The 22,308-nt window shown below is 37.1% G+C and overlaps 1 protein-coding gene across 1 annotated transcript; it reads right to left on the reverse strand.

Moving 5' to 3' along the window:
- Window positions 1–9,287: 9,287 nt before the first annotated feature.
- On the reverse strand, window positions 9,288–21,981 carry LOC139127629 (dehydrogenase/reductase SDR family member 4-like). The gene is made up of 9 exons (XM_070693546.1): window positions 21,765–21,981; window positions 19,386–19,563; window positions 15,979–16,056; window positions 15,381–15,404; window positions 14,593–14,663; window positions 13,998–14,049; window positions 11,526–11,660; window positions 10,815–10,873; window positions 9,288–9,988 (listed from the first exon to the last, which is right to left on the reverse strand). Exons 1-9 carry the CDS (start codon window positions 21,911–21,913, stop codon window positions 9,874–9,876), a joined length of 861 nt encoding a protein of 286 aa, XP_070549647.1. The 5' UTR covers window positions 21,914–21,981; the 3' UTR covers window positions 9,288–9,873.
- Window positions 21,982–22,308: the final 327 nt, after the last annotated feature.

A 22,308-nucleotide genomic window follows, 5' to 3' on the forward strand; every position in this document is an offset into this window, starting at 1 on the left:
TCCTTTGGTCACGACATTTTCATAACATCTAAACTCGTTATATTTCATTTCATTTATGCCCTGGTTAGATTGATAACTTGATTCAAACTTTTGCTGTTGTTTTACATGTACCCGGTGTTTTATTTTGAAACGTTAAATAGCTTATTCATTTTATTGCTCACGTGTGAACACGTGAGCATATGTCGCAGCGATGTCTGTCTGTCTGTGTGTCTGTCTGTCTGTCTGTCTGTCTGTCTGTCTGTCTGTCTGTCTGTCTGTCTGTCTGTCTGTTGGTCCATTTTCTCAAAAACGGCTGAACGTATTTCAGTCAAATTTGGTAGACATCTTCAGAATTCAAATGGCTAGAACTGAAAAGGTTTTGGTGGGCGTGGCTTGGATATTAATGAAGTTATGAAAGTTTTAATTTTTCTGTTACGCCGCGTATGACAAGTGAAAACAATCGACTGTTTGAGGGCGCTGTGAAATGTGCTTGTCCAGGTTGGCTACAGCTGGATACTCTGGTTTCAACCACGGTCCCTCCGTGTTTCAACCTCGTATTGAACATTAAAAATATGATATTTTATTACTCATTCAACTCACTATTCAAGATAAAATATCGTTTAGCAAATTAGCTTTATCCTTGGTAATTGATTGTTTCCCTCGCTGCTCGATCGCCAGAAATGAGTACATACGTTCTCTACCTAGCCTCATGGCATGGAAGTGCTGATGAATAATAACTTTGGGTCAAAGGTATTGAAGTGTCCAATCAGGTTCGTGCACAGAGTCCAAGGCCATGACCTACTTCATGTACTTCTGCACTGTTTTGATTTTGCTTCGCCAAGAAATGTGTTCGTCATTGTCCATAGAAGTATGTTTGCTCTCCTTTGAGGTTGTTTGTGAAACAAATTCCGGGATAGGCCTTGGAATGCATACGATCGGCATCGCGGCAGTGCATGTAGCTAGCCCTACGAGTATGACGAGAGTGTCCGGCTTTGGCTACGCCGCCTCCCACCTCCGGTAGGCGGCGTAGCCAAAGCCGGACACTGCACTGTCGCCATACTCGTAGGGCTATGCATGTAGCGTACCATGCTTGTGTAACTGCCGAGCTCAACGTGCATTCACGGTTGATACTCGTGTACAATCATGATGTGTTCAATTCTGATGAAGATTCATAAGTCTTACTTTTGCAGTCTTTTTTCCGTACGATAATCCCGACAATACGTGTTACTGTTAGACGAGGTGGCCATTTTATGATAAGTTTCAATACTGCACAGCTACATAGCGTCACTATCGTGTGATCGAGGTACAGCGTTGTTGAACGGGATACAGAAACTCTGCAGAGGGAGAAACGATCGTTGACATGAACAGTCAATGTACTTCAGCACGTAGTCCGCAGATAGCGGATCGAGAAAATAAACGTGTCCCAGTAAATAACGGAATATTTATGTACATTAACTCGATATTAATCAAATTTCCAGCTCATCGCAAAAAAATGTATTGCAAAGATTAATATATATATTTCAGCCTTTGTGAAGCCATTTTATTGATATTTTCAATTTTTGTCTTGGCTTTGTTGTGGAACATGTTGAATCGTCTCCGTGGACATGTAGGCAAAAGTGTGACGGGGTCGAAGTGACTTGGGTACCTGGGGCCGACCAAAACCAGTGTGAATTACTGGGGTCAAAGCGGACAGCGGCCGGGATGACGTGTTCCCCAAGCGAGCTACCTTCAGAAGTCTGTTTCATCGCAAAAAACGTCAACTTTTAAAACCCGTCATTTATTTACTGATGTTATTCTCAGCATCACAAACATATACGCCTCTGCTATGTATCACAGCAAATAGTTATATTTGAGCGCCCCGTAAATGGGATCCTCGTTTTTTTGCGAACCCGGAAGTGTGTCTTGCTCAATGCATTTCCTACCCATAGCGAGGGAAACTGCCGCGTTCCCATGCTCCCATGCACCCTTTTTCAATGCCAGTGCAACGCCATCTGTGCAAAATTTGTGGTGGTATGCTCCCGTGTGATGGAAAACCTCTCTTATTCTAACAATGACGTAGTTTACTTTGGACTTCGATTTCGTAAATGTGATGTCCATGCAGTGAGTTTGGGTTGGCGCGCTTATAATGCAATCTTCGCCCGCCTGCGGTCCGATATCCCGCATTTATTAGCGATATTTATCTGTTTTGACTTGACCAAAGTTGGCAAAACTTGCTATGTACATTAAAGATACTATGATACAAGATTATTGAAAGTCATTTGACATTTTTTTCAGCCAATTCCCAATATACATATTTAATGAACCTTCCAAATTAGGGATATATACTGGCATTTACTTGATAAAATTTGGCGAAACATGCTGTGTACATTGATCATTATACCAGGTTATAACAGTATTGAAAGTCATTTTGCATTTTCATGTCAGCTAATTCATAATTTGCATAAATAGCTAACAAGCTTTCACGGTTTGGCATATAGAGCTTGAAGGACTTGACCAAAGGTAATTACACATGCTATATTGTGATACAATGACAGTACTCAAAGAAATTAATTATTTTTATTTCAGCTAATTACATATTTGAATACTTAATGACCTTTAGAATTGATCTGTGGTGAAATTCATTGTGTTGATCATAACACTTTAATGTAGCAAAGCATGTAGCAAAGGTTCAAACTTGCACATAAATGCAATATATAATGAAACACGTGAGCATTTTCAGTTCATATCTGGTATTGTACCTCCGTTACAGTTTCTCATTCTTACAGATGTCACCTTGAATACTCAATTCAGCATGTCCACATAGCCTGTACCAGATATATGCTTATTTTGTCTTTCAATGCATATTTAAGGTACACCTGTTAATAAGAAAAACGAAGCTGCAATGAAGCAATGAAGCATGAAAAGCGATGAAAATGAAGCAATGTATCGCATAAGCTTTTGATACATTAGAAATGCCGACATGTCTGTTGCATATATATATATATGCAGAAGCTGCATTTTGATTTTTTGGTATTAGTTTGCATTTCTTTGCATTAAGTAATGAAAAAAAAAGTAAAAACATTCTAATCGGGATGTCCACTTATCTCTGTTGACACGATAATAATGGGAAATCATTTTATGTCCAATATATTTTGAGTCTTCATGAAAACTATTTTTAACACTCAAATTGGCCAACAAATAACCCAATTTTAATATGTGAAATTGAATTTTTCCTGTATCAGGAGCTTGACTTTCCTCTTAAGATAGTATGCACCTCGAAAGTGAAAGACTTAAACTTTTGCTCTAACTTTCCTCAAGGAATTCGAATCTTTCAATCATTCTCTTTCCAAATCAAGAATACAAATAGGGGGTCAACGTGCAAATTTTGGTAATAGAGAAACAAATTACCCAAGATTTACCGATATTAGAAATTCAAATTGGCCGCCATCCCTGTGTTAACTCTATGGAGAAAAATAAAAAAATGAATTTCGAAAAACTAGGCCGGTGAAGTTTTCTTTCACCAAGAGCTTTAAAATGAACCCCCACATGTGGTATATCAGAAGAAAACTGTAAACGTTTGAGAGTACGAATGTCTGTCCCCGAGGTGCGTTCTACCTTAACCACCCTAACTAACTGGGTTATTTAATTTCATCATGCCTCTAACTACCTAGAAGAACTTAAGAACTGACAGTGGTAGTGGTTTTCTTACTGATTGAGACCTCGATGGGTTCTTATTTTTCTCAATCAGTAATTCTACTGCAGTAAAGGATGCTTCTATTTCCTGGATCCAACTTTACAGCATCGCAAATATTTCAATGTACAGTCTGTGCTGTTTGACTTTCTTTCTTTATTCAGTTTTGTCATATCATGTATGATAGAAAGCATCTTCGCAAAGAGAACAACGGATATTGGAATTTCTGCGCGTATTACAAGCGGAAAGAAAGATTCCCGTGAGAGGGGAAGAGTTAAAAAACATGCTACAATTTACGTCAAAAAATACCAGGTGAATCAGGGAGACAAGGTCGGTCTTCCAAGCCCCCCCCCTCCCCCAGCCAATGGTCAACCCCTTACCGTGTTTTGAAGCAATACGACTTGGCAGAACGTAAGGTAACCTTCGGACACCTTGTAATAGGTTTTGGGTTCGCCGCACATCGAACGACCTTGTCCCCACGCAATTTTCTTTACACAATGAGGACGTGTAATTGTAACGCCGTCCAATGGCGTCCCTCACTTGGCCAAGGCGTGCGAGATGATGATAATTTTGTAGTTATTAGTTATGGTAGTTTAGAAACGGTGTAGAAGTTTGTGGAGAATGAACATTAGGGAGACATACAGATTAGGAGCCATCTTGAATAAAGATCTACATCTTGGTGTGTCAGCTTCAGTTACTGAAAGCATTATTATCCAGACTGTTACCTCAACTCGCTGAAGCAACATGATTCAGAGGATTGTATGATTCTGAAATCCGCAGTATCTGGTGGTGGAGTCAACGATGGGCGTTTACGAGAGATGGCAGGGTCGGCTGAAGTACCAGTGAACCAGCAGCACGAGCGACGTCGACTGTATGGTGATCATGTAGCGGTTGATCGAAGATGCACCGCAGCGGATTGAGGTGAACTATGACCGGCGAGAGGGGGGCGGCTTGCAGGCATGGACGTCCGAGGTAGGCAATGTGACATTAGAGAGGTTTAGTTACACGTAATTACGTGTACGTCTGACGGCGAGCAGTGGCGTACGCGTGTCCGTGCTCACGTGTGAATAGAGAGGTTTAGTTGTGAGTTCCCGATTATTTTGCTGCATATTTTTTCTCAGAAACATGCGAAATTCGATGAATTTCGATACATGAGGACCACTTTTATAGTAGCTCGTTGTACCATCGAACAACCTTAAATCAGCCGATTTTCTTTGATGCAGCTATTTATGTTGTTTAGAGAATTCTTTTTGGAGGCGTCAGACAAAAAGTGGAATGCGACTACAACATTTCGTTCATGTAAGGAAATTATGGCAAGTACTTCTTGTACAGTTGCAAACTCTACGAAATATTCTGATATCAAAGATGTTTGCTAATTTACAATGATACCTTTTGATTTTGCTTGTCTAAATTCGTGGAAATCATCGAGAAAATATCAAAAATACTACACGTAATTATGACTACGTGTAGAAGTGTTGTTTGACGTTCGGAACGTCCATGCTACACGTACGCGACGTCTGGTTATCACGTGACAAAGACGCCACGCGTACTGATCGAACGTAATTACGTGTAACTAAACCTCTCTAGTATTAATGTTGGTGCTAACGTCATGCCACGAAGATGCACCGGACGAGAGAATGGTTATCTACAGAAATGGCTGAAGAAGTTTGAATTGTACGTGATTACGTGACACCCACTCATAAGGTTCGACAACAACGTGCAAGATGCATGACTTTTCAGTTTTGTTGACTGTATTTTCTGGTACTTCGGAAACTACCCTTTTCATAGGTTAATATTCTGGACTTGTATGCAAAGAAGGCTATTCTTTCTTGGAAGTTGTTTTGTTTTGTTGATGAAGTGTTGTTGTATTTTGTTGTTCATGATGTTCGTTGTACAGGAGTTTGGTTGTTTTGTTTTTTATCTACTCATTTGGCTAGAAATACCAGTGCTAGTGATTTGTAAGTGATGCAATGGTCCTTAGATTTGACCGAATGAGTTTTTGGAGATGATATCAGAATACATGAGACAAAATTACATCACCCTTCTCAATGTCCACCACCTTCCAGTTCACTCACCTTTCAGACAAATTAAAGAAAACTATCAATGATATGTCGCATTTTGATTGATTTCAGCCGATTTTCTTTTGTTCTTATAGGTTGAATAGCCGCACTTTGAGTTTGTCATTAGATGTATTCTAAGTAATTGTATTAGTATTTCTCTAAGTATTTGAGATGCGTTAATGTCAGTCTGTAATTTTCAATGGACACGAATTTATCAGCACACTTCATGCTAACTTGTAAAATATGTGATTTATGCGTATTTTAACCACACTGCCTTACAATTAATGTATCTTTTTATTTTAAGTAGATTGCAATCGTCAGCTATCTCCATGCTTCGTCACTCGTTTTGACCAGCGAGGACGCTGGTTATAAAAAAGGTCTGAGAGTGTAACGCTCTTCCATGGCGTCCCTCACGTGGCCAACGCGTAAGCAGGTTAATTGTGGTTCAAGGTCGTACGAGAAAGAAATAGGAGATAGTGTGATACTTTTAACTAATCATTTGTAGACGACGTTGAGTGAGAACAATCGAGTACGGGATATCCCATGATGTAATCAAAAGACTGGCGAGAAATTGTAGTTGTGTAAGTTTAGAAATGGTATATATTTTGTAGAGAATGTACACTAGTTGTTGTTAATAAACTAGGACTATCATTATTTCGGAAGTCTTAATTTGAAATATTGATGTTGATACTTTCAAAACTTGCATTCCTTATTCAAAAATGTGATATACAAGTGCCGCGGTAACCCCTTGCGTTGCTTCACTTAATAGATGGCATACACGTTGGACAACGCCTCCAGCGATTTAATTTGAAACACTATTGCGAACTGCTTGAGATTGTCGTCTGATTACGGTAGTATACATCTCGGAAGTAAAGGACTTAAAATGTTACTTTCCTCAATGCAACTTTCAACTATTCTCTTACCAAATCAAGAATACAAATTTTGGCTGACAGTCCAAAGTTTGGTACTAGATAATTTCAAATCGACTGCCACCCCTGTGTTAACTAATTAGAAAAAAAACTTCTGATTTTCGGAAACTAAAGCTTCAAAGTCCCACTAGTGGTTAGACAGAAAATAACTGTGAAAAGTTGAAAGTCTGAATATTCGCCCTCGAGGCACTTTTGAAATGATTTAATATGGTATTTGCTTCAGGTAAGATGCGCAGTTCATTGAATAAGAGCTTAATACTACATGTACATAAATCTGCTTCCAAGGTAGATCCATTCAGTTATAGAGTGATTGACATTTCCAGTTGCCTTGGAGAGTTCTTTACAGAATCTTATATTCCACATTAACTGGCCATTTTAAGGTAGTGTGCGCCTCGAAAGTAAAAGACTTACACTTTTACTCAAACTTTCCTGAATGAAGCTTTCAACCATTCTCTTACCAAATCAACACAAAGAATCCGGGGTCACCGTACAAAGTTTGGAACTAGGGAAACAAATTACCCAACTTTTGCAATATTTGAAATCAAAATAGCCGCCACCCCTGTGTTAACTCTACGAGGAAAAATGACATTCTGGATTTTCGAAAAAGTAAGATGGTGAAGGTTTTCCCCTTCAAGCGGTAAATCATAAAATAATTTTAGAAATTTGAGAGTCCGACTGCCTGTCTCCGAGGCACGTTCTACATTAAAAGAAATAATTTAATATCTGACGAACAATTTTGTTTTAATATCTGACGAACAATTTTGTTTTAGAAAAATTAAACAACTGATTTCTACTGAAGAAAATCGTAACAAATATCTTTATCATAATGACAGAAAGTCGAAGATGAAGGAACTAAAACAAAGAATCAAAATAAGTTTTATGCTTGTCTATTAATCTCAAGACAGCTTTCGATAGTGTTTGGCATATTGGGCTTTATTACAAATTGCTGAAAAACAATGTAACAGATTATATGTATAACACTAAATATATGTACAGTAACAAGGTCTTACAAAACAAGTTCAATACAATGTGGGAGCAAAACAAGGATGCAATTTAAGTTTAAGTTTACGCAACCTATTCATTAATGACTTACATTGAAATATTTTACCCTGAAAGCGGTGATCCGCCCGAACTTGACAAATCTCATGTTAGCTGTCTACTCTACGCAGATGATATTGTCATTTTATCGAAATCAAGGCAAGGGCTGTAGAATTGTTTGGATAAAATACATACATACACATCCAGGTGGAAACTATCAGTCAACACAGACAAGTCAAAAATTATGATCTTCAATAAATCAAATAGGTTTTTGAGTGGTGATATGTTCTTCCTAGGAGTAGCAGAACTTCAAAACGTAAAACAGTTGATTGTAGTATCTTTGACTAGAAGTAATTAGTGCTAGCCGTAAATTCAAAGAAGGGATAAAAATCTGACAAAAAGGGACAAAAAGCATAGTTTTTTCTAAAGAAATCGGATTAGAACGACATTTGAGTGTTCCATTAAACCCATTATCGTCTATGTAATGAGATATGGGGTGATTAATGCAACCAATAAGCTATAGAAGAGGTGCATATCAAATTCTGTCGGCTTTGTGTTGGGTATTTCCAGAAACGCATCAAAGATGGCCGTACATGGTGAGCTTGGTGGATATCCAATTGAGGTTTTCGTCCAAAAACAGTTAATTAAGTTTTATAACCGTTTAAACATTGCTGATAATGCCTTGCTAAAGAAAACACTTTGGGTAAACAAAGAAATGACGAAGTAAATGGTATATGAACATAGAGTCACCATTGACGAACATAAACAAATTCCATGAAGTAAATAAATCTTGATGAAATTATCTCGAAGTCCAGTTTCAATATAATATATCATTAACTAAAGGAGGAATTCAATGAAAAGTGGATGCATGAAATAAAGACTTATAGTAGAGCAAACCAATTGCAATTGCAATTGAGAACGTACACGATCTTTAAAACACGAATTGGATATGAAAATTTCATCACTGAAATAAAATACGTGAAGGTACGTAGTTGTCTGACAGAAATTGGAATAACTGGGCCGGTCACCGTCTTAAAATTTAAACCAGTCGCCACAGGAAAACACCCGTGTCGATATAATTAAATTAAAGAAGAATATCACTTTATTAAGACGTTTTTACAAGGAACAAAGAATCCGTCTATTTACGGTAGACAAGCACTGCCCTAATTTGAAGTCCATGTCAAATCGATTCTTGAAAAGGACGCAATGGTAATCAATTTGAAGTTACAGCAACAGTATTATAATAATTTTAACTGACTGTATTCTTTATCTGTTTTTGCGATATTAATGTATTGTCTTTATCCCTTGTATTTTGGGTGATTTCTAAGATATAGTAACTTATTTTTTTCTGAGTGGTTATAACGCTTTTAATTCTCTGCCATATATATATATATATATATATATATATATATATATATATATATATATATATATATATATATATATGTATGTATATATGTATGTATATATATATATATATGTATATATGTATGTATATATGTGTATATATACATATATATATATATATATATATATATATATATATATATATATATATATATATATATATATATGATACCCCTATTTACTGTTACCTTTGTTAGTTGATTTTTATTAAATACAACACTTGTAAACGTACAACATAAATAATTTAATAATTTTGATTTTTTCTCCTCTTAACCTTTTGCCCCGTGCTTGTTGGTAAAGCTTCAAATGGCACCATAGCTGACCGTTGCTCCGAGCGACAAACGGGTTATAGAAGGCACTTACAAAGCGACGTCATATAAGATTCTAATCGGCAATCTGATTTTAACACGATTGGAACTAATTTGGGATAATTCGATGGTGAAGTAATGTCCGTTTAATCTGCAAATGTAAGCTCATCTGCTTTTCTTTTTAAGTTATACACTTGTTTTTATGAGTAATTTGTAATATTCAGCTATATGTTACCTAACACTTTTGAGACATTTGAAAAAATATGAAGATCCAACTATCCCAAATTAGTTCCAATCGTGTTTTTATAAATTCTTGCACATTCAACCGAAACAATTTAATGGATAATGTTGTAACTCTGCTGACCACACATGCTTCAAACAGTATGTCAATATCACGAAAATTTAGATTTTCTGTAAAATTTATGAAAGTAGTTTGCCCTTGTAGTGAGTCATGGCCCCTGCCTCAATAATGGTATCTTCCATCACAGTCTGGAATCAATACCTCCTGCAATGACGATAGTTTCCCCAGTGATGAACGACGCGTCATCAGAACACAGAAAAGCTGCAGCGCCTGCACAGTCACTAGGCTCGCCAAACCTGAAAGGGGGTAAAGATTAAATCTGCAGATTGAAATCTCAAACATTGTTGTGCAAATAGAGTCACCGTCGCGATTGGACAGATTATGCAAAAAAATTGCCTATAGATTGTGTCGAGTACTCCACTTTATCAGTGGAGGAAAACCGGCCTGAAATCTGTTCCAGCTTTCAGTGTGTGTGGTATTGGTGAAAAGTCCAACTGTAAGGTTCGTGTAGGCATCTTGCTTATTTTTCATATTAGTCGCGTTGCTGTTGTCGTTGTTGTTGTGGACCAATAAATTCAACGAACATAACTAATGTGTTGTTGTTGTTTCAAACGTAATGTTGATGTCATAAGAAACACGACAAGGATATTTTCATTATTTGACCCACCGCAGCTCTCTTCCCAACGTAATACCTTCTTCTATAAGCCATTATAGGAAGAGAGTGTACACTGGGAGAGAGTTGTATTGTGTAAAATGATGATAGTGTCCTTGTAGTGTTTCTTATGATATCTACATTGAGATTTAAAAAAACGCACGAAAGTTATGTTCGTTGAATTATATTGGTCAACAACAACAAAACATGACAAATATAAACAACAACAACAACAACAACAATGATAGTGATAATAATGATAGTGACCTTGTAGTGTTTCTTATGACATCTACATTGAGATTTAAAAAAACGCACGAAAGTTATGTTCGTTGAATTCTATTGGTCAACAACAACAAAACATGACAAATATAAACAACAACAACAATAACAACAACAACCAGATTTCTGGGCTCCCTATCCCTATGCATTGACCAGTGTTTATCTTTGTTGACAAGTGTAAAACCGCCTACCTCTTCATGGGAGTCTTGCTTAGGCCATAATTATGCAGCATGCCATCATCGTCTGTGATCTAGAAATAATGAAAGTACAAACCAATGCGACATGTGAGCTAGGAATTTAGAAAGTTTGAGACAGTGAAATTCTCCAGGCGACGTGGGCACAGTAAGTGATCTGCCATGACTAAATCTACATTTTTGCGCCCAGGTGGCGCAATTTTCTGAAGCGCGTACTACCTCCATCCAATTCTCATCACAACCACGATGATTACGTCAGTGTTATTGTTCTCATTTCAATTTTTTTACGAAATATTTCAACAGAACGATGTTTGTCTATCGTTGTTTTATCATCAACTCTAACATGACGTATTTGTATGGATGTCAAAGTTCGATCATAATATGATGCAAAAAGAAATATTGCTTTTATCTCATGTATGCGTGGATTCAATTCACCACCAACTTCTGCCACTGCAAATCTAAAGACGGGCTGCTTTAATCTGCGCAGGCCAATGCTTGCTGCGGTTTACTTAGGGGCAACGCGAAACCTGCCTGGGGAGGCAAAGGCCTTTTCTGCGCATGCGTATATTAGGGATCACAAAGGCTGAGTTGCTTCAGTTGACAAGCAATGATTTTCTTCAAAAATTCTCTAGTCATCAGAATATATTCGCTCAGTCTGAGCACAAGTATTCTCTGCAAACTAAAAGGACTGATCATGAAAATACTCACAAAACTGGCGAATTTTGTTTTGATAATGCCAGGAGCAAGGCAGTTCACCCGTATGTTCCTCTCTGCTAGTGGTGGGGCCAGTGCCTTGGTTAAGCCCACCAACGCTGTCTTGGATATACTGTATGCGCCAAATAACTGAAAAGTACAAATCACGCAATAATTCCATTATTTACAACGCATCATATGATACCATGTGTTTCGAATTACACAGCTTAACCCTTTGAGCGGCAAAGTATATTTTTGTCCGCAACATAAAATAGACCCCTGTCAATTTTTCTCAGATTTTTGCCAAAATTTTGAGAGAAAACTGTTGCCAATGAAATGTGATGTCTATTTGGTCAAAAAATATCAAAAAAATTACAGAAAAATCAGAAAAATTGGTAAAATTTTGCACTAAAATTTTGGCGGGAGAAAAATTACAGTGCTCGGAGGTTACGCTTGCGGTCCTCAATATTAGTGAACGTAGAATGGACGTCAAATAACTAGTTCATCTCCGCATAGTTCTGTAAAATAGTCAGAATGGTCCATACAGGAATGCAGAACGACACAAACACGCCGAATTCGAAGCTACTAAATCACACGAAATTTTAATGTTGATGATTACAAAGAGATTATGAATGTCAAAGGTCTGGTTAGGAACATATTGCTTGCAAAGTAAGCTATCGTGTTGACCGACATGCATGACCGCAAACACTAATTCTGCAATCTATGTTAATTTTTTCAGCGATGTTTCACATATATCTTGGCTAAAAATGAAGGTACGGCGCCCGGAGGGTATTCTGGGAAAGTGACACTATTGTACTGCGCTTTTGCTTAGGCTGTGGGCAATGGAATACTCTTCTGGTCAATCGCTTGATTGGTTTATTTTAAAGCTGTTTGAGTAAGAGAAAAATTCGTCGTCCAAGCTTTTGTTAAATTGACAAATTTATTTTCTCCCATAGAGGTAACATAGGAATTGGCGGTGTTTTTGTTTCTCTAGAATCAAACGTTGCATGGTAAACCCTTATCGTTGACTTATTTGGTGAGAGTATGGTTGAAATATTTTTAGCAAAGTTCTAGCAAAAGTCTAAATCTTTCACTCTTACGCGCAAACTACCTTAAGCATCGTGTTAATACGATAGTTATGACGTTATTCGTGTATTTCCTATCAGATTTCAATAGTACTTGTATCGTCGGTTGGGCAAATCCAGTAATCCGTGAAAAATCGTCAGACTATAATTCTATTCTTCTGGCCATGCGGATCAAACACGATTGGAACTGATTTGGGAAAATTGGATGAGAGTATTATTAGGCAAATGTAACGAAATCGAAATTTTTACAGCTGAAATTTAACAAAATGATAGAATAGTGTAAAATTTGAAATATTGTTCTCATCGGACAAAACAACGAAAATACAACGATTATGCATACCTCTTTCAGGATTCAATTTTATGAAAATAAGTCATTTTTGTGTAAAGGTACTGAAGAAACGAGACTAAATGCTTAAAATTTCTCTAATTGACGAATTTTGAGTCAGGGCACTTTTGAAATGTCCCTGACTTTTTCACGAATTTAAGGCTTCATAAACATTAAATTGAGTCAGGGCACATTTTAAAAGACCCTGACTGACTTAGCTGTAAATCAATCGAAAAACTTCATTTTGTCGAGGAAAAATGACAAACTGAGATTATTACTAGTGTTTCAGTAAAGAAGAAACTACAGACAATCTCTCATATTTTCATTCAAATATGAATATTGTTCACAAATTTTGAACAATATTGCATTAGATACTATCATGCACTGATTCTTACTCATAAGGTTTCAACAGCATCGTAAATTTTGAATAAAATTTTAAGATGGTAAGCAAATATGGTGTAAAAGTAGAGAAATTTCTAAAATTCTTGAGAAATTCTGCCTATCCAATTATCCAAATTTAGTTCCAATCGTGTTATCAGTGAATACTAGATAATGTGGACAAGAAAGAATGCATATAAGACTGGCAAATTAAACTGCAGAACCTCAGAAATGACGCCGATGTTATTCCGATGATTCGTGTTGATTTTACGTGTTCCTCTATTGTGGCACTGGCTATCATTTCGTTCACTTCTACGTCATTCTGGCTAACGATTGACCAACCCACCTTGCTCCTGAAGGGCTATTTACAAATAATGTTAAATCTACTATGTAACGCTGAACTCGAAAATATAAATAAATTAACAAACAAACAAATAAATAAATAAATAAATAAATAAACTGTGATTTGATTTCCCTTACTATTATTGTACTTTGTCTGTCTGTCTGTCTGTCTGTCTGTCTGTCTCTGTCTCTGTCTCTGTCTCTCTGTCTCTCTCTGTCTGTCTGTCTGTCTGTCTGTCTGTCTCTCTGTCTCTCTCTCTGTCTCTCTCTCTCTCTCTCTCTCTCTCTCTCTCTCTCTCTCTCTCTCTCTCTCTCTCTCTCTCTCTCTCGGTAGAACATGTTGTGCAGTACCCTTACCTGAAACGGTACGTACGCAGTTATACTTGCCATATACAAAATCGAACCTCCACTGTTAAAAATGGAAAAAAAAGACTGGCTTTAATAGAGGACACGATGTAGTGTATCTAAATCCACTTAAAGTTTGTTAGGGCTTACATTTTTTCTTTGGTTTAATGGTCGTTTTCATACAATATAGTCAATCGTTTACGCTATGGCAAAACTACATGGTTTGACCTCTTCACAAGTCCGCGGGCGTTCCCTTCCCGTAATATCTCCGTGCATGTAAATCACATGCATGCGCACACACTCCAAATCATGCACACACAAATACACTGTCGGAAATCGATCCCCAAACACAAACATTAACCTCGGAATACTAACGATTAAACTTATAAGTATTAAACTTACACAAGTTCACACGATTTAGTTTGGTCGAGCATCAAAAATACAGCAAATAAGCTTAGTGTATGCAATATTTTGTGATATTTTTATTTTCTTGTGTATTATCCTTTGATTTTTTTTTTTACATTTGTTTCTCTTTTTGGACTTCTTGGTGGGTGCTTTACTTTTTGCATAATTACAGCAACATCTGGGACGAAATGACTTGACTTACCCTCTGGCCTCCATATAAGGTATGGCTTTTTTTGTAAGGAAAAACGTACTATGCACATTAATATGGAAAACCTGTGAGAGAATAATGTAAATCAGTATCTATAAGACAAAAACACGAATTTATCAATATGAAAATGATATAACTGGTTAACCCTTTGAGTGCTGTAATTTTTCCCACTAAAATTTCAGTGCAACATTTTACCAATTTTTCTGAATTTTTCTGTAGTTCTTTTGATAATTTTGAATCAAATGGACATCATGTTTCATTGGCTACAGTTTTTCACCAAAAGTTTTGGCAAAAATCTGAAAAGAATTTGACTGGGGAACATATTGAACATATTGTAAAGATGACAAAAATTGACTTTGGCGCTCAAAGTGTTAAGACGAGTTACCCTGAAATTGCACATATGGCAAATTGTCTCTGTACTATTGGTATTAGCTGATGACATAGTGTATCTACGTAATGTAATTTGTACTGTCTATGTGTACAGCCGAACTCAAGCATACACGTAATACATTCATGGACGTTGGCCCATATCATAGAATACGTCACACAATTAAAATTGATAATTGGAGTGGCGAACTTTTTAAATCTAAGTTACTAACAGCTTATCTTCATAGCTTCAGTGAATCTAGTAAGGTTGGACAGCGTAGCGGAAAACTTGCAAAGACTCGTGACTAAGCGCATTGCGTCTCCTCTGAAAATAAGAAAAACTAAAGTGTGAGACAACTTTAAGGAAATTAACTTCTGTCAGTAAGAGAGAGAACATTTGTGTCTTTTCATCTTACCTTTTCCCACTGTGACTCAGTGGTCTGGAAGGAAACATTGAAAATACTGATCAAAATTGAGAAATGTCAACAAAAAACAAAAAAACAAAACAAAACAAAGAAAAATTGTGTTTTTATTTTTGTACGTTTGTTGCCTGGTGTTAAACGTGTTTTGCATCATCTAGGTGTTACCGCTATATTCGTGGTTCTTAAATGCAACGTATTGTTGTCTCATGATGTTATTATGTTCTTGCTCTGTTAATTGCCATGCGATATAAAGCTCTTGTGTAACCATGTTGTGCGCTGTGACCCATGTGAACAAGACCGGTGAGAAACACTAATCAAAACAAAAGGAGTGAGGGTTTTCATTCTGGCATTATTTTTCCTCTGATTGATGTAACTCGCTACATCAACCACCTGTTCTTCTTAAGAAGCGGTTTGCACTTAAATATATTTTCCTCTGATGTTTGTGTCTAGTCCTATCAGGGCGTCTGATATGTCCCCCTAAGACTGTAGTAAAGTATTGTATATGGCGTTGTACAGAATTGAAAGTGAAGATGTTTTAACTCATATACCGACAGTACCAAATGAATGGTTTGATCAACTTTGATAGACTTACCTCTAGCATTGGTCCGACGTGTGGGTTTACTCCAGCATTCTGAACTAAGATATCAATACCACCATGTCGTTCTGCTGTCTGGAGAGAGAGAGAGAGAGAGAGAGAGAGAGAGAGAGAGAGAGAGAGAGAGAGAGCACATTAGTGCTGTTTGTTATTGTGAACGTCACACAGGGCGATAACACAATGCACAAAGTCAAATGTGATTGTACAGAAAGTTGTTTTTGCAAGTAGAGCTTAATAGGCTCAGGAGAACACCCACCATTCGCCTGTTTGTAGACGTCGCTTTAATGACAAAATGATGAACGACTTTACAAACTATCTTTTAATTACTAACATCATATTTTCTTTGCTAGAATAATAAAACAGGAGCTAGAACGAAACGAAAGATCTGACCAAAAATTGATGTAGACTTCACTGGATTGCGACAGCATAGACTTAATGTTCCTCGGTAGACTTAATATTTTGCAAAAATCCCCACATTTTCAGATGAATAATATACAAAGCAAAATGCACTTTGTTTGCAGAGTGGTACCGATCCGTTAAGGTGTCATAGGCTTGTAAAACAAAACGCCTTAGCCACAATGGATGTGTATGTTTATAGATATACTGGGAGAGGTGGGTCTATATCCTTTACTGACATCGATGACAACTAAAAACTAACCAAACAGAATGTTCAGTTTTTGAAATCAAGAAAATTGGCATTACCCATATAATTTCACTATGACATCAGATCATGCAGCAAGATTATATAATTGAAAATTAGATTAAATTTAGCAAGTTTAGCACACGTGACACACTAATGGCATGGTACTGCTGCTGAAGAGTCCATTTAAACTGCAGTGTTTTTGTACTCCTAAATAATAATAAAAATAGTGCAAATGATCTGCAACTCAAGACAACAATTCACAACCTCCAACAAGACTATATTATACTAGTGAGTCGACACCTTGCCATGTTACAAATTCACATGGTCCTAGGGGATCCAGTTTTCTTACAGGGCAACGTAAGAAGACCCCTAAGTTTTCATGATGTCGATAAGCATGACGCTTGGTAGATTTCGCCAAGAGTTAATAAGTTTGTCTATACAGCACAAGCGAATTGTTTTTAAACAGCTCTACTCATTATGGCAATCAAATTCCATTTTATCCGGTATAAATTGAGTTTCAAAGAAACCTCTGTCCTAAACAATCCCTAAGGGGAATTTGCCCTGTCCTGGCCATCGGTTTTCTTTAATAGAAAAATATTATTTTTGCCCAAAGTAAATTTGTTAATGCCCCTCAGTTTAATGTTATTCGGTCGAGATGACCTAAATTGAAATCTACGTTGGAACGATCGATGAGTTTTTGAAGATCTTCTACCTGTGACGTTTAATAATTTATTGTACTTCTTATAAATCTTCTCTTAAAGGTCAGCTAGTCTTATATTGCAAAAAAACATGAAACAACATGGTTGTCTTTTCATTAAAGTAATCGCGTAATCTGTTTCCCAGGGTAGTATTGGCCAGCGAATGCGACTCGACTGCAAGTCATCATCGGTACAAAATTATTGAATGCAAAGCGGTTAGATATCTAATGGATGTGTGAAATTCAAGCATGCTAGCAATGGTGAGCACCAGCAAATCCCGACTGAAGACATGTGCTTTGACAACACCCTAGTATAATTCAAGATTATCTTGTGTGTTTAGCTCGAACTGAGTCACAAGATCCCTCGACTAGCAGATTTCTACTATGACGAAGATAGTCCCCTCCATTGCCATGAAGAATTCGTGTTTCTCTCTTTATAGCTGCAAGCGCCACTGACAGTGGTAATACTGTTTCCATATCTCTGGGAAAGAATTTCCCCCGGGGGGGACTTGTTCAAAGAAGTGGCAGGGATGTGCGGCCACACATAAAAAATCGAGGGTCCAACCTAAGTCTCGTAATTGTAGGACCCATTTTTGACCTCTACCAGTTTGACCAGGCCAAAGTCATATCGTCAAATATTTATAGGGTAAAAACCAAGCATTTACATGGACGGGTGATCGGCGCAAAGCCTACTATGGTACAGTGTTTCTGGCCAAGCCATGATTTGCCAAAAAAGCCTTTCTGGAAATACTAAAACTTTTGGCGAAAGAACATATATTTCACTCCAACCAAACTTTTGTCCAACTTCTGAAAACTACCCGTTATCACAAGTTACAGACTGTCTGGTGTTTCTTAAAATTCCGAACACAAGAAGCCCAGCCATTCGTCTGTAAAGAACTCGCTCATGCTGCTATGGTTGAGCTGTCACAACAAATACTAGAAGTACTGAAGCGACTTTGTTTTGATGTTTCTATTGGCCAAAAATCTTCCGTATATGGAGTCCCGACCAATTATTGACGGTGTTTTTAAACAAAGTTGAGATTTACTTTAGCTAAAGCTAGTAGGTCTCTTTCATGGTTCCCCACCACAAAAAGATATCGATACCTAATTGAGTGCAGCCCAGAGCCAGTCGTGGCTAGCGAGCTATCGATAGGGGAAAGTACGGTTGAAATTCCTTTGTGTATGTTACGAACTGGCGCTGAAAACTCGACCTCATTTCAGACCCTTGGTTACAGTGTAACTGATACCCCACTTTAGACCAAGATGCTGAAATGCCAATCCCATTGGGCGGCACGTGTACGTATTGGCAAGTAATAGAAAGTCCCCTCCCCGTGAGAATTTCACAGCTTACTGGCGATTTACTAGTGTTTAAATGTCAACTAGTTGTGAAGGTACCACTGTACGATGTATTTTCTAGCAACCGGATGAATTAATTACAAACAAGAACAAGTTAGCCAGTTTTCCTTGAACAGATTTAAGCTAGAATGCACATCGGGGACAGACATTCTGACTCTCAAACATTTACTTGTTAAGTTCATATTTAAAGCTCTCGGAGCAAGAAAAACTTTCAGAGTCTTAGCTCATCAAAAATTGAACGTTTTGTTTTCCCAAGAGTGGACAAAGGAATGGCGAACATTTTGAATTACAAATATCGGTAAATATAAGGTACTGTATTTCTCTGGTATAAATTTTGTATGGTGACCCGTATTTTTTATTATTGATTAGGGTAAGGGAATGTTTGCAAATTTCATGGGGGAAAGTTCGAGCAAAAGTGTGAGTTTTTCATTTTAAGGCACGTATCATATTGAAATATATTTTTTTTTCTGTTGTCCCTTTAAAATTTTACAAAGTCAATGGTTCACAAGGAATTGTCTAGTTGCTTCATGAGCTGTTCCAGACTCTCAGAATTTATATTAAAAACGCCAAAAAATCGACGAAATTTGGTAAATTAAAAATCAGTGGACGCATATGCGAAAATCGCTGATATTTGTTAGAATAAGCATTCACATAATGCGGAAGACTTCATTTTGAATGTATGTTCCAAAATCAAACAAATTCACTTACAGTTGCTAATAAATGCTCCCTTTGTTCTGCATTTCCTATATGACAGATCATGCCAGACACATCCAGGTTTTCAGATGTTAGTGTCTTCACTGCCCTATCTACGTTTTCTTGTCTTCGACTGCTAACAACCACCTGTGCACCGTCTTCCGCCAATCTCCGCGCGATGGCCAATCCAATCCTAGAAGACACAATATCAATTCTTTTGAAATTTTAATCGCCAGGAATATATTCACAATGTGCTAAATGCACTGTTTATACGTGGAAAAGAACTGTGGTTAAAGGAGAAAAAATGAACAAGCTCTTCTTGAGAATATGCAGTGTAAAATTTATTGCAGCAAACGATAAATTTTAAAATGCAAATCATAATCACCTATATGATTTATTTTCAATGTATATAGGCTATATACATACATACATACATACATACATACATACATACATACATACATACATACATACATACATACATACATACATACATGCATGCATACATACATACATACATACATACATACATACATAAGACATACAGACATACAGACATACATACATATAATATATATATATATATATATATATATATATATATATATATATATATATATATATATATATATATATATATAACAAGCGATGTTATCTTTGTATATCAGAAAAGCTGCACATTATCTACACTGTTAAAAAAACTCTCTGAGTTGGTTTGAAAATGTCGCCATCAAAACAAACAGTAATTATCAAAGTTTAACACCACCTACAAATTGAATGGGTACGTCCAAAACATATAAATGAGAGTGTTGCTAAGAATCATTTCACTTCTTATTAATCTTAAGTATTATATATCATTACTTTGTACTTGAAGTAAAGTGTTATTATTTATAAAGCTTTGCTTTCCGCATCGAGCACTGTAATTTCCCACAAGGGGCATCTGTTGTACTTATATATATATATATATATATATATATATATATATATATATATATATATATATAATTATATATATATGAAAATCCTTTCACTACCTTTTTCGTTGTGATCACAGAAATATATCAATTTCTGTTTTGAGTTCATTCAGGGCCTGCCTTAATGAAAAAAATATACTTACACGCTGAGTTCAGTCTCTATTGCATGAAATCATATTTTGCAATTTTTTCGTTTATACACTCGGTTTGGGCCCTGTCACACCTTGACGATTTAGCCAGCGTATGCCGACGCATCAAAAGTTCTCTAAAACGCTGGCCTGCTGAACCAACGATGTATTTTCCATTGTTCGGTGTATACATAGCGTATTCATAACGTACTCATTGGTAAAAATACGTTTTTGATGCTCTAGACAATTATCTCGACGTATTTTAACTTATGAGTAACTTACAAGTGACGAGCGCATAACCTACCTACAACTCTTAGCCCGCGTGTGCGGCTCGTATGAGCCATACGCTGGCATAACGTGACGTCAAAAATTTTGTGCATGCACAAAAGTTTTCGGCGTATTACGACGTATACCAGCGTGCATTTATAAAACTTACCCATAAGGGGCCGTCGATAATAAAAGCGACAAACGTAATTCTTTCGTTTAGGGGGGGGGGGGGGGGGTAAAAGTTCATTTCGTTTTTTGTGCGTCAAAGTCGCATAAGGATTTCTATTGTTTTAGAAGTGCGAATTTGCAGCGAGAACGCAAAACTACCTTCGCGTTCCGTCATCGAGAACAGAATGACCACAGAATACGGAGACGGAAGAGAAAACAAAAAACTTGTATGCTTTTTCAACTTGAAACATGTATGTGAAACATTTTCAACCTACGTGTGAGATACATATGAAAATGTTCTGCCTTACAAAGTGAAACGCGTAAAGTGGAGGTTGATCAATTTATGTGCCCTTCCGGTATTTTTTCATGGGCGTGCGGATCGGAGAGATGCGTGTGGGTTTGTCAGAAACGGCATCATAATACGAAATTGATTTCGCATAAGAACTTTCGTTTTGAGGGGGGAGGGAGGGGGTTTTAAGTAAAACGAAGGAATTAGGCCTACGTTTCTTGTGCGTCAGCTTCGGACGTATTCAACGTACTTTCAGCGTATTCGCCAAATTGTTCATACGTTGGCATACGCTGGCTAAATCGTCAATGTGTGACATGGCCTGAAACTTATCAAAATATCACTGTGAGAAAGCTGAAGTTACTGTTATATGAACCTCTATGCTTTGTGAGTACTGCGTTAATTCTTGCTAGCACATATTTTGATAGTCTAGTCTTCGATTGACGGAATAAAGATATCTTTTCTGTACAGCCATGCTGTTTATTTATTGCCTTGCCCCCACGCCGGGTTAAATTTCCTTTATTTGTTTGACCTTCAAAATGGTGAAAACTAAAAAAGACGAATTCCTTACCCATCGGTCGATCCGGTTACCACAGCAACTTTGCCTTCCAGTTTTCTCGCCGCTACGTTCGATAATGACGCCATTCTCGTCACAAAAAACGGAAACAGTCTACCTTGGTTTCTACACAGACACACCAAACACTTGTTTAGTACTGACATGGTTGTGTTCTCTATGTGAAAGTCTGCCTGTCTGGTCAAATGAGGTCATTTTGTACAGCGCATGTCACGTGGTATAGACTGGCAAGCTATTATGCTCCGTGCTCACGTTTGACCCGTTCACAAAGGTATGGGAAATCAGTCTCAAGCTAAACCAATCACATCGCGCGTATTCCGACTGTTGACCTACATATTGGGCAAATGTCAGGCGCTGTGTTGTCGTCGAGTTTGTTCACCTTGAATTGCATATTTGAATCGCTTTTGGCCTGGGGTACTCACATTATCTGTTATTGCCATTATTGTTACATTATTTCGGACCATACCAGAATAGAAAATTAAATTGTCTTATTTATTATTTTTATTTCAGGCCTTTGGTCGTTAGGCCCTACTAAGAAAAT

This window comes from Ptychodera flava, unplaced genomic scaffold, assembly GCF_041260155.1.
Source record: "Ptychodera flava strain L36383 unplaced genomic scaffold, AS_Pfla_20210202 Scaffold_34__1_contigs__length_2629520_pilon, whole genome shotgun sequence".
In the NCBI taxonomy this organism is placed as follows: domain Eukaryota; kingdom Metazoa; phylum Hemichordata; class Enteropneusta; family Ptychoderidae; genus Ptychodera; species Ptychodera flava.